Below are 16,146 nucleotides of genomic sequence, written 5' to 3'. Positions count from 1 at the left end.
AAGCTATTAAATATTAACAGAAACAAATTTGTCCACAGGCTAAAAAGTGGCATTACCAGTTGAAACATCCTTTAAATTCACTAGTCAGTTACTAATAATCAATGAAATAACAAAGACTATAACCAAACTGCTTCAGTACTTCATAATTATAAAATTGGTAATTTTAAATTGTCCATATTAAATTGGATAACCATAATAAAACATAAAAAATGGGGCATGAATAATCTATTGGTCGGTAAGAGTTACGTTCCCACAAACTGAAAATATTTCCTGTTGGAAGTTGTGCATGACAAAGCTGTGTATCTATTTTTTAAAAATAGCAACGTGAAATTATGATGAATATCTCAATGGCTTTTCTTGAGAATGAAACTATTTATATTCAGGAAGGAAGGGATCAGATATGGCATCATCACAACAGAGGGAGTTCCTGATTGCCTCGAGCAAACAGCTCTGACAGGAGCATGTGGGCTCCATGTGGCTGATCTTGGAGCATGGTGGCTTTTTGGGCTCTATGCATTCCTGGAGACTAAGTCTGGGACAGTTCTTCAAAACCTAGAGAGGTAACCTCATTCCCCTCACAACATTCAGTGGGAAAAATGGGATAAATTCACCACTAAATTAATTTTCCATTGTCTCTGTAGGTAGGTTTTTTTGTGGGAGGGCATGTTCTGACTGACCCCTTGTATATTTTTGTGGAAAATTGGTACTGCAAACTGCTGCTGTCATGGCTCTGCTACAAAGCTAAAGTCTGGTCCTTTCATTGGCATACATTTCAGGCAACACAATGTATCTAACAATTTCAGACTTAATAAAGGCAGACATCTTTCAGATAAAAAAATTTCAAATATATGCAGATTAATAAGATTCTAGATAAATGCTAGCCCTAGTCCACACTTTCATCCTCAACTTTAGGATGCTTATAATATTAACGAATAATTAGAGGAGAAACAGGTGGCAAACCCTGTTATTAAGGTCATCTGACATTTCCCACAGTCAAGGAAGGCAGCTGCTGAGCCCTGCAGCATTGTCCACCCCAGGATCCAGGTGTGTATTGAGCATGACTAAGCCAAGGAGGAATGGCCATTCCTTCCATGAGTGGCCATACAAGGTAGTGATGTACACTTGACCCCATAAATGCCTAGATTGCAGGGTTTTTCATACTATCTCTATCTTCCTCCTGCTCCTTCCTGTCATGCAAAGTTATGTAAATAAAATACAAGTAAATTCACAGTTCACCTTCCAGGCTAAGCAGTGGCATTATGGTAGGAATGCAGCATGAGTTATTTCTTGTGGTTTTTTCTTTACTGTTTAAAGGGTGCTGATATAAATGTGACTTATATTGCAGCAAGTTATGAAACACAATTTTTTTACAGACTGTACCTCCACAAATAGTTGTAGACAGGCAGACATAGCCAAATAGTAGCTGTATGCTGGTCTTGTTGATGCTGCTAGGAGAGTGAACTTCTGTTCAGTCACAGTACCAGCCTGTGGTGTTAATTCATTATGCCATGGCAGCCTCCACATTGACTCCACAGCATGAAGAAATTCACAGAAACATGCAAACACTGGAATAATTTTGTATTCAAATTTTTCCTCAAGTGTCCTTTGCAGTGGTGCTCACCAAAAAATTTAACAAGAGCTGAGCTGCTGGTGAGCTGAAATAAGGGTTAATCTTGTGGACTTGTGCAGTTTCCTTGAACTCCCCTGGCACTGTAGCCTGTTGTTTCTTGCCTTAGATTGTTAAGCTATCTGTCATATAGGTCATGTTTTTCTCTCTTTGCTTGGTGTCTTGACACAATTTTGTCTGTTAGTAGAGCTCTCGTGTGCTTATAATAACAGTAATAACAAATATGATCATCTGGGCATGAAGACCAAGCAGTAAGATTCTTGTTGTTTACTAAAAGGACCTGTTTTCCAAGAACCCTCATTTCATTTGTTTCAGTAGGAGTTGAAGGAAGAGAAATGAGATTTAAAGCACTTAATGTATTCCCTGGAGCAATATGATTTATTCATGTCTTTGTCATAGCATGTTTTTGAAATGCAATGGTAAATGACTTATACCTGGCTTTTTCACTGGTAGCCATTAATACTGCATTTCTCATTTTTGGGATTTCTGACATGCAATTTGAGCCCTTCTCTTTTAAATACGGGATATATGTGCCTAAATTTAGAACTATGATTTGAGCACTATGGAATAGTTTAAAAGCTATTCATTACTCAAAATTACTAAAATTAATGGTGAATTTAATCTTGCTAGGTGAGAGACCCCATGTGGAAAATTCAGGTGATTCAAATCCTCTAATTTCAAGAGCTGCTGTAAAAATGGACAAGTGCCTCTAGAACTGTTCTTTGAGGTCTATTTTAAAGGACCTCATGTTGCTTTGAGGTCCATATTCAAGCTGTGGAAGCAATGTAGTAATTCTCTCTTTGGAGGAAAATCTCCAGTAGTGTTCAACATGTGGCCCCAAGCACTGCACAAGGGAGAAACAACCACATTTTGTTGTTTTATCAGGAGGAATTGTCTTTTGCACAAACAATAAAATTAGTAAATGGTCCAAATCCAGCATTTCATCACCCTTGGGTTGTGGGTCATTCTGTGCTGCAACAGAGTACAGAGGCTGTCCAGCCATGAACAAGCACTGTCCTATGCTACAGGAGAACTCTCAGGACCAGACTCTGTTTTTCAATACACTTTTGTTACTGCACTGTCTATTCTAGGCAAGCTATGAAGTATACAAAATTATAGCAAAGATAACTGAGCTATTCTGCGGGGGAAAAAAGCCCTTAAACTGTTACTTGTTTAGTTGTTCAAGACACTCTGAATTATTTTGTCTGGCAGACCTTCCTAGATTTGTTTTAATTAAGAAAAAATAATTTAGAAAGAGGGATGAATCCAAGTGAACAACCTCCTTTAAAAAGAAAACTCTAACAGTTAAATTCATTACATTGGGTGTGACCCACTACATAGTTACAACTCCCTGACTAGTTTTCATGGTCACTCATGATGAATTTGTCATAGGATATGATGTGAGCAGCATTCCTTGAAAATAGTGCTTTATCATTTGAACGTCAATACCTCTAAATAGCTGGTTAGGGTAAATATTTCCATAATATCATAAAGAATATAAAGTTTATTCCAGAATTGAAGGACAAGAGGAAATTTCTGTTTGCATTTCTTTCAGCTATAAGGACTTTATATTAATAACATGAACCTGAAAAGCAGGAAGGGTATCTTCAGGAGCCAGGAAATTGCAAAGCAAAGCTCTCGCTGCTCTGGTTTGGCACAGTGAGATTAATAACAAACAAAAATGTAGTTTTGTATTAAAGATGTTTATCATAGACCAAATAAGTCAAAGCCCAGCGTTCTGTCAAGCAGTGCCTAACAATGATTTGAAGGTTATAAATATTAAAAAAAATAGACTAACATCTTGAATGGCTTTTAGCCATTTTTTTGATATAAAAGTTACTCCAGTTAATTTTCAAAGCCTAAGTCAGTCAGACTCAGTACAGGTTAACTGTGACCAAGCTTCCCTTGTACATCTTTGCTGCAACTGCTTCAAAGCTAAACTTTCCAATTCCTCTAGACTGATGGTAATTCTGCTGAAGTTGAAGTAGACAGGAGCCAGATTCCAGCCTGCAGTGCCACTCTGTCACCTGCTCTAGTACAGGAGTCACAGAGAACAATGTGCATCTCTTCTGCTGCTCATCACAGGATGCTCCCTAGCCCTGCTCATGGGGCAGTATTTCCTATGGCCTCCCTGTGTTCATTACTGTAGGGGAATGGTTTGAAATCCTGCTTCTTGTTCTCCCAGATATCTGGAATACTGTCTGCCAGACATGTTCTGCTGTGCTCAGGGTCTCCAGCAGCCACCCTGTGACTGAGTCACTGCCTCAGGTAATACACAAGAACTCAAAATTCTGGAATATATTAAAACTGGATATGCAAACAATTTAGAATTGCTTCCAAGATGCCCTAAAGTACTGTACATATGCTAGACTTTTGCTTTTAATAATCTCTTCAGCAACCATTTTACCCAAAAATGTCTTTCTCTGCCACAACTGGGTGTGTGTTTGTGTTGTAGCTTACCTTGCAACCACTAAGAAATGCAGGTTTATGCTTGATAAGATTGTTTACAGTTCTGCTGTTCACATAACAGCTGCAGCAACAGGCAGAACGAGAAAAAGAGCTCTTACTTCATCCTCTAATTGGCAAGCTTCTGCCTAGGTAAGCCATACCTCTTGAAATATTCTGGATTTTCATGCTTTTCTTGTCTAGTTTTGGTGTTTACATATTAAACTGAGTTGTCAAATGTTTGTTATAGCTTCTTGGAAGCAGAATACATAATGCAGTTGTAAAGGTTGCTTATATGTAACTCCATAATAATATTTGCCTTGGACTGCTTTCCTGGTATATCCCTGCCCCCAACCTTTTCTTTTCAGTATTTCTTTACATTAAAGCTGTGAAAGGGTGGGCATGTCCTACTTTTATCAGTAACATGGTAAGAGAGGAACAGATGTCTAATTGAAATTATAAAGTTGTGTAAAGGCCAAAAGCATAAATATATTCACACGGGATTTGTGTATCAGTCTTAACCCTGCTTTGTTTCTCTGTGTGTCACTTCTTCCATCTGGTCCTTTATGGCTCTTGGCTATGTGTCCAGACCTACCCAATCCTACTTGTTAGTATTATCTACTCTTATTTTCTTTGTTCTTCTCCCCTTTGATCATTTCCCCTGGTTGTGTATCTAGAAATACTTATTCTTTCCCTCCTATTTTTAGTTCATAAACAAACAGCTAAACAAAGATAGTAAGAACATTCTTCAGAATGTTTACACACTTTTTCATAGTTAAACCCCAAATCTATAATATTCACTAATCATATTTTGGCCCTAATTAAAATACATTTTGAAAGTCTACTGTAAACTCATTCATTCTATACCAGTTCATACTGTAAAAGTAAACATTCAGTAAGTATACACTCCTCCATAACAAAATCCTTAGCAGCTTCATTTCTATTATGAACAAAGAACCTCATTAATTCTGGTTTCTACTAATTCTGTGAGTTCACAGAACCATGAATTTGTGTCATTTGCAAAAAAACTAAACAAAATGTATTACCTTTTGTGCCAATGAAAAAATCTTCCATGGAGAAGAACAGCTTTGTGAGCTGGGCGTGTGGCTGCTGACAGCAGTACTATTGACGTGTACCCCAGCTAAATTTATCTAGTTTTTAATTTCCTTACTCATATTTATTGTTATTAGCAAGATATGACACTTCATTACACTTCTTAAGTGAGCCCTGTAAAATTGCTGGAAGATAAGAACATCAAAACAAAGACTCTACAAACACATTCATCCAGTCTTGATGGGAAGAACAAACATCTCCTGCTTCAGTTTTCCAGCACAATGCTGGAGGAATTTATCCTGCTCATGTTAATGCTTGTCAAAGCATTAAGCCTCTGTTTGTAGTTAGTCAGAACAATCTCTCGTATTGCAGTAGTCTGATAAAGAATATGGTTAAAAAATACAGAAAGTTCTGATAATAGTAACCCAAACAGTCAAAGGTAGAAGAAGACAGTCCTCATATAGCAGTGGCAGAATTGATTTGAGTTTCTAGCTGTAATCTAAATAACTTCAGATCCACAGAGTTCAGCACTGTGACATAAATACAACAGCACCTTCATTGGCAACTTGGTGGTAACTGATTCTGACTGTGCTAGTTTTAGGGCAAATATGGACTTTAGAAGGCATTCTTCTAAACAAGAAGAGTCTTCAAATCCTGGAAAGTGTGGATACATATCAGGAGCAATTAACCCAAAGATCAGATGAAACATTAAACTTTCTCAATAGTTGTATGAACTGTTGACATGGAATTGAAATGCAAGTCTATTTAGGGATTTTTGTCCATTAGGAAAATCTCTTAAGCATTTTACAAAAATATTTTTATTTGGTTTATGTAGGTTTGTACAAGTCTGCATATGCTGTTTATCAGATTCACTACTTATTATTTTATAGCACTGTGAACAGGAATTATTTTTCTCAGTATACATGAGTCTTGATATACAGGCACCACTTTGAGGCAGATATATTCTGGACTTCTGACACTTTGTAAAACTTCTCTTTTGTTCTTTCAGACATGCTGTCTGTTGTAGCAATAGTTCTTTAAAGAATAGTTCCTTAATTCATCAAAAAACCTTGACTTCATACAAGAAACAAAACATTTATCACAAGATAATCCTCAACTGCTTTAGTACTTCACCAGATTTTAATTAGTGATTAATTTATAGAAGCAGTCTTAACACCAGATTCCTAAGAATTGTCCTATCAGTTCTAATTTTTCAGGATGCTCCTGAAAACTAGCCCAGATCAGACACCAAACTCCCTGTGTAGACATACCCATAACTGCTCCCTGGATCCATCTGTTGTGACCAGAAAAGTCAATGACCACATTCTAGAATAGCAGTGTTCCAACCTGAAATGTTTCCTACTTGGTTGGTGGGAGCCCCTCAGGTATCACTAAGAATATTTCACTATGCCTAGGTCTCCCCTAAAAACAACTTTTTCTTCCTTTAATATTTTCTAGTATATGAATGGCAGAATTCTGCCAGCTGTGTATTTGACAGATTGATACTAGAAATTACAACCAACTTTTAATTTGAAGAAAGTAAAAAGCTCTATTTTTATCCACAGTGGGCTGTGGGCTACCATTTTCCACAAAAGACAGAATACAAAAAGGATGGAGCAAGTCCAAATCTGAACTTCATATATGGGAATGTAAATGATCAAAGTAAGCCAAGAAAAAAAACAAGCTCCTTCTCATCTGTGAGGCAGTGAAAGTAAACTATTAATAATAATTTTAACGTAATTGGAAGGGAGTGACAGAGCTGCACTGTTCCTGGTACCTGATCTGTTCATCTCCAAGTGCACAGAGCATAGGCAACATGGGCATGGGCTGGGAGCACCAGGAAGGCACAGCCTGCCCCAGCATGTGCACGGGGGTGGGAAGGAGCAGCAACTCCAGAAGACAGCGAGGATGGAAAGTATGATTACTGAAATGTTGGAAATTTCTTTTTCTTCCCTGGAGTACAAGAAAATCCAGTTAAAACGGCAGTTTAAACCACACCAGCTTAGTATTATCATTAACCCAGGCCAGGCCCCTTGGCCAGCCCTGCCCGAGCATTTGCACCATTCTGACCCTACCTATACCCGCACAGCTTCCATTCTGCACGTTGCACCGTGCACCCTGCATCCCTCAACCTGCATCCCGAACTCTGCATCCCGCACCCCGCACTCTGCATCCCGCACCGCCCATCCTGCATCCCGCACCCTGCACTCTACACCCCGCACCCCGCACCCCGCACCTCACACCGCACCCCGCACCGCCTCAGCCGCGGCCCCGCCCCGCCGCAGCCCCTCGGGCGGGCGCGCGCAGGAACATGGCCGGGCAGGGCGGCAGCAGCGCTGGAGGCCGCGGCGTTGTGGTAAATGCGGAGCGCGGCACGGCCCGGCCCGGCCGCTCGCCCCTCGCCGGCCGCGGTGCCTCCCCGGTCCCCGGCCCCCTTCCCCGATGCCCCCCGGCGCTTTGTGCTGAACCCCCGCGCCCTTCTCTTCCCTTCCCTTCCCTTTCCCCGCTTCCTCGGGCCCCCCGGCCGCCGCTTGGGCCGCGTCCCCTCACCCTGCGCCGGCCCCGGCCCCGCTGCGGCTGCCGGAGGGGGACGGGCGTGCCGGGCCGAGCCGCGCCTTTGGCTTCCGCCGTGAAAACACGGTCCGGTACCACCCCGAGCGGCTCCTGTGGCCGTGGCTGTGCCTCCCCAGGCTCCTTGAGTGCCGGGGATGAGGATCCTCAGGCATCCCGAGGTGTCTTTCTGCCACCGGAGCTCTGGGAGGCCCCTGGGAGTCTGCGGGCGCCGTGAAAGAGCGCTGGGCTGCCCGTGTTCTGCTGGGGCTGGAAACAGCCCGAGCCTTGGCAGTGCGTGTGCAGCGCCTGTAGGCATGGATAAATGGTGCAAAAATGAATGAATGTGATCCTTATTCTGATAGACACCCCAGATTCTCCTGTGGAGCAAATGCCATCACTGCCACCGCCTTCGGTATGCTCTTATTTTAATGTGGCATTAGGATTTTAACAGAAAGTTCCAGGTCAGCTGCCCAGATCATAGCCCAGGGCCCTCTGTGTGGGCAGTGGTCACACTGTCCACTCCAACATCCCCTGCATCCCCCTTCTGAAGAACCTGTCTCTGTGTGTTCGAGCTCTGTCTGAAAACACCGCACATCAACCACGTCTCCTGACACCTGTGTAATAAATGACATTCCTTAAGTGGGTGACTGAGCATATCACCAAACAACATGAGTCTATTGCAAAGAAGGACATGAATGTGCATGACAATGTTCTGCTGCACTAGTTTAATTTTTTCTGCTCAACTCTCCAAAAACCCAACCAGCAGTAAGTCCAGTGCAGCATCATTTAAGTTGCAAAAGCTGGACTTTGCTTCGTGCTGCTTGGAGCTGAGGACTGAGCTCAAACCTCACCTGTGCTCACTTTGCCAGAGGAGAAAACAAGCAACATTCTTCTAAGTTTTGCAATCGAATGGCTTCAGCTTGTCTCTTAGGCCTCAGGGGAACACTTTTGGATATTGTCATGTATTTGTATTCCTTTTTTATCCATTCACACCAACTTTTTAAAGCCTTACTGAAGAATATCTGCTGGGCTATTCAAACATGCAAAGCCTGAACTTTAAAAGTAGGTCTTTCTTTCACTGCAGGAATTTTTAACACACGAGTATGCCAATGTATTTAGAATATATATTTACTTATCCAGTTGAATATTGGGTTTTTTTCTGAAGCAATCAGAATTTTTTCCTTCATCATTTCAAGGGCTTTTTAAATTCTCAAACAAAATAGTCTTAAGAATTTACTTGAAAATTGTCTTATAGCATAACACTGTGAGTAGCTTTAGGATAAATGGGAATTTCTTAGACTTGTTGGGAAGTACCTGTTTAAAAGAAAGAAGAATATGAAGTATGCTTATTATATCAGACAAATAATTAATTTGAAAGTACATGTGAATTTCATCTTATTTGTCAAATGCCAGCAAGCACTTGTAAACAAAAACTTCAAGATTATTGTAGAGTTACACTGTTTATGTTCTGCTGTTCTAGAGAACCAGAAGGATAAATGGGAGAATCAAAATTTCATCCTGATCCTGTTTTATAAAGGACTTACTGTAACCTAAAGTAAAAGTTATTGGTTTGTGTGAATTCTAAAGCAGCTTCTATCCATTTAATTTCATCTGCATCACACTGAAACCTTGCAATTTGACAAGAATGCAGAAGTAAGCCGCCCTGACACGGGTTGCTAGTGGGTGTTTGTAACACTTAATGAAATTGTTTCAGTTTGCATTAAAATGCTTTTGAACAGGCCGTTCATTGCTACAAAATGTTTAAAAAGTTTCATCCCCCCCATGCACTGAAAAAGTAGGTGGGAAAATAGTCTTTCCAGGCCAACTGCAGCAGTGTTTCTGGGGCAAGACTTGCTCTAATTAAAAACCTCGCCAAGGAGGATATTTATAATCTCCTGTTTCTATGGAAATGAGGAACACAACTAAGTAACTTTTTCTTCTCTTTTTTTGTAGTTTCAAGGCTTGTGTAAGTCAGGGGAAAAGCTTTCATTGATTCCAGTGATCTCCCAGTCATGCCCTTCATGGACAAATATTCAGTAGCCAACAAGTAACTTATTTGATGCAGAAATTTTTGGGTAGAGTTAAGAAATCATGTCAGTCAAGGTGCCTGTAGCTGTCAATGAATATGCAAAAAAAGCCCCCAAGCAGCCCAAAATCCACAAGGCGGGACAGTTTCAGAACAGCATGAGGCAAGGCTGTGTCTGAGTTATGTGGGAATGTGGAGGAACAGCTCAACATGCAATATGTTATCTTAGCCAAAATTGCGAGAAACCATTTATTTGTACAATAAAATGGTAAGCAGAGGTTTCAGTGATGGTTCTTTAAAGATTATCTGAAGCAAAAATGCCTTTAAGACATGCACTGCACGATGGCAAGTCTGCCACCATTTCTGCTTGTACTCAATTCCTGTAGCCAAGCTGTAGAAAGACAATGTGTGACTTGAGGAATATGATTGTAAAGAAAACCTATTAGGTGTTGCTTTTTATCCTGAACCAGTATTGAAGCAAAGCTTTATAATGATTTCAAGGTACCTTGTGAACCTGCAGGTCCTGTTGTTCATAAGGAACAGGGAAAATGTTTGTTTTGGAGTTTGTTTCATTTTTGTGCTGGTGACTTTGCAATTCATAGCTTTCTGAAGCCTTCAGCCATTGTCTAATTTTTGACTTTCTTAATCTCTACCACCATTGTATGTTGCGAGATCTAATCTCTGTATTCTGATACTTACAAAACCAATGTATATTAAGTGTGTAAAATATTTTTTCTGTAAATATATGGATTTACAGACTAGTTTCACAGTGAAGTGAGATGCAAACATTTTGTAACCACTTATCATTGATGACATCTAAATGAAGAACCTCACCTTTGGCAAGAAATACAGTTTTTCACTGATTTGTACAGATGTCATCCATGAACCACATAAATTATTCTCCATATGTGCTGTTTCATCTGTAAAATACTTATCTATTTATTTATTTATGTCTTTAAGTCATTCTAAATTAGAAATGTACAATTTTTGTATAGAATTTTATGAATTTTAATGCCACCATCTGAATCTCCCATTGGAAAATCCCTTCTTACTGGCAATATATATACTATATATATATATACACACATATATATACTATATATATACATATATTTGTACTTTGAGTTTGAAAATACTTAGAAAGTTACTTTTGCCACTAGTTTAGTATTAAATGTTTCCTTTGTCTGTTCAGTTGTTTGTAATATCAGGTGACATTTCCCGTATTCTGTGGGTAAAAAACTGTAGCAGTTGATTTCTGAGTTATACTAAGAAGCAAAATATTTAATGGCAAAAGCAAAATAGTAAATTGTATCTGGAAGAAAGTATGGCACACAATGGATCCATCCAACAGAGTGTACTAGAATGCTGATTCTGTATCAGTTACATAATGTCAAACACCATGAAGTGTTCTTCACAGCACTGTTTGATATTCAGATTTCAGACAATTGGCCTGGATACAGTCTGGATTTGTTCACTTACCCTCAGCACTACTATGGTGACCTGGAATACGTGCTCATTCCTCATGGCATTATTGTTGACAGGTATGTGTAGGTTGAATGTTGCTAAATAAATTGTTTGGTCAGTAGTACTATTCTTTTTTATAAAGGCTGTCATCCATATACAGTGCATGTATGCTCTTTGTCCTAAAATATTTTAAGTTAAAAACTTGCATATTTTTCTTTAGAAATGTAAATTAGTACATATTTGTCTGTCCTGGAGTTCCTACACTTTTAACATACAAAGTGGTATTTGGAATTCATGGAAATTTCTGCTGCAAACAATTTGAGGAACAATATAAAAAATGGAAATTAATCAAAGAAATGTTTATTAGTGAGAGGTTTTCCCCATTCTCAGACTTGATAAAAGATGATAAAACACTATTTTATTAATCTTCAGTAAAGTAAGTGATCCTAGTTCTTACAACACTAAAAGGAATTATATATTTCAGATCAAGTAAGATGAACTAATATTTGTAATATCTTCTATTTCTCATATAAAAATATACTAATTATTACTATATGGAATTTACTACAGCATTAAAAATAAAAGATGTGGAAATTAAGCAACAGCTGTTTCTCATACTTAGTATGTTGTCTTCAATCTAGAGCTTATTCTTTTCTGCTCCATGAACAGATTTCATTGAAGTTCAATCAATGTACTTATGTAGGGGCAAATTGATTTCTGTGTTACAGTTGGTGGAGAAAGAAAAAAACAACCAAACCTGAAAATTTTAATAATAAAATACATGGGACAAATTATAGGAATATTTAATAAATTGCATCCTGTCAACAAATCTACTATCACTGAAACTATTAATCTAATTCAGAGATCTATCAAAGAATTTTCCAGTGGAAGTATTTACAGAATATAATGCACTGAGCTGTTTTTCCTCAAAGCATCAAGTGACATTGTTAAGTTTTCTGTTAATACTTCATTACACCTAGAAATTACCCAGTACCCTATTGGGAGTCTAGAAATTCTATATTTAAAGTTAATATTTGTTATTTACATTTATTATTAAGATTAATATTTATTATTTTTATCTTGAAAATGTATGTAGCATTGCATGGCAGAAATGTGTATCTTTTGTTTCCAATCATCTGCCATATTGTGTTTGCCATGCAGAATTGTCAGAGAGGATAGGTTTGGTTGGGAACCCCACAATTCTGGGTTCACTGGAGCATTTGCTTGGTTATTTGCCTGTGTCTGACCTTGAACAAGTCACTGAAGCTCTTTGCACTCTTCATTTCTGCTGTATGAAGCAGTGAGCTGTACAGAATAGTGATAATATACACTCTTTATCAACTTTTCACTAATGCTCTGTTTCTTTCTAGTTCTTATGTAGATTTTTCTTAAAACTGTAGGGGTAGCATCTTCCAAAGCCATTCAGCTGAAAGTTTCAAATATTCTTTCCTATCTTTCACTTAATTTGTTGTTCTTGTGCCGTAACTAATATAACAAGTTAGGGGTTTGTACAGGCATATTTTATACTGATAATTCCTGTGAGGTAAAATGGAAGGCTGGGTCACATTCTTTTCTCTTGAGTCTCTGACATATTTATGAGCCCAAAATATGCTGAGATGCATAGGTCCTGTTTGTATAGCTGGGGAATTTATGCATTTAAGGTTAACTAGACTCAAGTGCTTTGCAACTTGCATCCATCACTCTGTATTTGCCATCTGTGAGCTGGATCCAAACCCAGTCAAGCATTGGAATGGACTGTCCTGGAGGGTGGTAGAGTCAGAATTCCTGGAGGTGTTCAAGAAATGACTGGACATACCACTTACTAGCTGACATTGTGGGCATCAGTCAAAGAGTGGGTTTGATGATCTTGAAGGTCTTTTTCAAGAATCACTCTGTGATTCTGTGAAGTCAAGGCTACTGAAGCAATGCCAGTCAAGCTTTATACTCACCATAGTGTTTGTAAAGCATACCATGAACTCAGAGCGTCTGCATCTAAAGTTATTTTATCTCTAATTCTTTTTTTGCCCAGGACAGAACGATTGGCAAAAGATATTATGCAAGACATCGGAGACAATGATATTGTGGTTCTCTGTGTCCTCAAAGGTGGCTACAAGTTCTGTGCTGATCTTGTGGAGCACATTAAAAATCTTAGCAGAAATTCAGAAAGGTTCATCTCCATGAAAGTCGATTTTGTTAGACTGAAAAGTTACCACGTAAGTCAACAACTGATTTATGTAGATTCTGGTTGAATATCGTAATGAATAGTTGACTTTTGCATGTGACATTTCCACCTCCATTTATAAGAAAAACTACATGAAAAATATTTTTGTTTGAAAAACCTGTGAGATTTTCTTAGAAACTGATATCCCTTATACTTTGTAGATAGTATGAATAAGGATATGAAGCAGCCTTGACCTCTGTTGTTTTATTTAGTCTGTCTTTTACTTCTGGGCAGATAAGTATTCAAATTTCATTCATGTAAAATGCCAGCATTTGTTTGTTCTCAAAATCCTTAGCAGTTCTGTCAAGTTAATTTCATATTACTGCATTTTCCACCCCCACATAGTTTGGCATAAGTGCAAGGTGGTAAATCTATGTCTTCTTCTAAATGTTTAATGCTAAGTAAATGAAATGCTTTCATCTTCATAGCAGGCAGTTTACATAGTAGCAAAATATACCACCAGATGATGATAGTGTTCTACAAGAAAATGCAACAAGCCATTCAATCAAATCCAGTGTTGAAGTAATCATCAAGCCCTCCTGTTATCTTCAGAGGAAATTATGCAATAATTCATCTGTGTCACTGAGGATATGATAGTGAGATGACCAGCATTTTTAGAATCTCTAACTACAATTTCTTATTGTACAAGTTATAAATTTATATTCTATCTTGCAGTGCACATTTCAGGGTGAGGGAGCATCTCTATAAGTTGTTGTAGAAGTATCTGAGGAAGTACACTAAATAAATAGAGTGATAATAAGGTGTCTTGCAGAAATGCAACTTGCTGTGTCCATTAGTTCCCACAATAACTCTATATCCTTTCCACAGTTTGTTGGCTGGCATTGTCTTCTGACCTCAGTGACTATAAAGTTTTCCCAGCTTTCACAAATCTTGTTTGACTTTTTTCCAGTGTGGAGAAAAACGTGAATGAGAACCTTTTGTAGCCATTTGGTTAGGATTTGATCCTAGGACTTAGGTTTCAAGGATTAGTTCTATGAAGCATGTGTGAAATACTAATATTATATATTTTCTAGGTATTCAGCAACATTACAGAAATAATTAATAAATTATAATATTATATAATGTCTCACATAATGGCACATGGAAATTTTAGTCCATTTTTTTGCATAGTTATAATAGCACTTCAGTAACACTGCTGAGCAAATAGAGGAATTACTTCAATTGGGTTTTATTTTGCATCTGGCGTGTAGGTAATGCACGTGCTTTTCTTGCAGAGTTATCGCTTATCCAGTATGAAAATATCCTAGTTCTAAAATTTCTTTCCTTGTTGTCAAATCTTATTAGCCATAGTAACCCATAACCAATGAATGGCAGGACGTGTACTGCAAAAGTGTGTAAATTTTCACCTCTTTAGTTTAGGAAATAATGTAAAAGCTTGTTATATCAAGCTGAAACAGCACTAAGAATTTTATTGTGCAATTACCAATACTAAGTCCTAGATAATCTTAGCATTTAGTGGCTGTGCATATTTTGGGTCCCAGCCTCATGCTGTATCAGAATGGTAGCACCTTCCCAAGAACTAGTGCCTGCATCTGCATTTTTGAAAATATATTCTTTTTTCTGTAACTACTTCCAAACAGGTGTCATGTATTTAGAGGTTGAAGCTGTCCTTGATTTAGTGCTTGGATCAGTGCTTGATGCCTGTCTGGTCTGAGAAGCTGAATGACACTGCAGTAGAAATTTGAAATTACATTAATATTGGTAGATGCAGTCCATGAGGTATGCATAAATGTAATGCTGACTAAAGCCCCAGTATCCTTTGCATCTTGAGTTACTTTTGTGTCCTGCAGGTTTTGGAGAATGTCCCCTTGTCAGCATAGCTGGGCTCAGATCACTTGAGGAACTTGCTGTACCTAGTCTGAGTGACTCTTTATCACAGCCTTATATGAAACTCCCAAATCTCCATGTTAGTTTATTCTGTAATAACATGTCTTTCTCAGTGTTTTACACTTTAATCAGAGGCAACAATTACAGCTTTAGAGATAAGATTCTACTTAAAATCTTGGAGCACCACCAGTTCCACTCCTTTGTTCTCTTCTGTGTTTTCTGTTCCACTTTCTAGTAAGGCTTATTACTGCCCTCTCTTTTTATCCCTTTTTCATTTTACAGACTGTTCTTCTCACATTATTTATCCTGATTCCTTCTACTAACTGTTCTCTCTTTCTCTCCTGAAGGGAGTCCTGCTGCTCTCAATATGCTTCCTTCAGACATGTCTCCCTTCCCCCCTCCAGCTGTTTAAATCCAGCAACTAATTTCAGCTCAAACTCATGGGATTTTTGTATTGTCTCATTCCAGCTTCAATATTGAAAGGTTAGTTGATTTTTAGGGGCTGTAATTCAAAGTGGGATTTCTTGGTTTAACAGGATAGCAAAAATGGGCTGTAATTGTGACCCAGAGTCAGTTCTTGGCATCATTGAAAGTACCCCTTAATTACCAAGTATCAGTGGAAAATGCTGTACTCTTCTGTTTATCATACAGACACGATTACAGGAAAAGGAGATTGCAAATATGACCAGTTTTATATGACTGTTTTTCAAACCTGCCATGATATTACAGAATTTAGACTTCAGAATTTATACTTAATTGATATGTTAGGATTTGCTTTCATATTAAGTGGCTGAAAGCTGGGCATGAGTCTTCTTTGTAAGATTTCTTCCTGTAAATTAATTGATAAAAAAAAAGCATAGCATATTTAGATTCTCTGGATATTAATGAGATGATTGGCTACTTGTACTG

General features: G+C 38.4%; 1 protein-coding gene across 6 annotated transcripts in view; it reads left to right on the top strand.

Moving 5' to 3' along the window:
- Nucleotides 1–7,386: 7,386 nt before the first annotated feature.
- PRTFDC1 (phosphoribosyl transferase domain containing 1) overlaps nt 7,387–16,146 on the top strand; it is a 43,324-nt gene continuing 34,564 nt past the window's right edge. For 3 of the 6 annotated variants that reach the window (XR_005627653.1, XM_039711172.1, XM_039711164.1), the window contains exons 1-3: nt 7,387–8,090; nt 11,139–11,245; nt 13,198–13,381. Coding sequence is in view for 5 of the 6 variants with exons in the window: in XM_039711172.1 (XP_039567106.1) it covers nt 8,016–8,090; nt 11,139–11,245; nt 13,198–13,381 (366 nt within the window). In the remaining variant the exon portion in view is untranslated. The remainder of the gene's footprint in view (nt 8,091–11,138; nt 11,246–13,197; nt 13,382–16,146) is intronic. The other 3 variants (XM_039711196.1, XM_039711188.1, XM_039711181.1) reach the window with 3 other exon arrangements.

The sequence above is a fragment of the Passer montanus genome, unplaced genomic scaffold, assembly GCF_014805655.1.
Source record: "Passer montanus isolate IOZ18808 unplaced genomic scaffold, ASM1480565v1 scaffold10, whole genome shotgun sequence".
NCBI lineage: Eukaryota > Metazoa > Chordata > Aves > Passeriformes > Passeridae > Passer > Passer montanus.
Note: the sequence above shows the minus strand (reverse complement) of the source record. Positions and strands in the feature narration are given on the sequence as shown.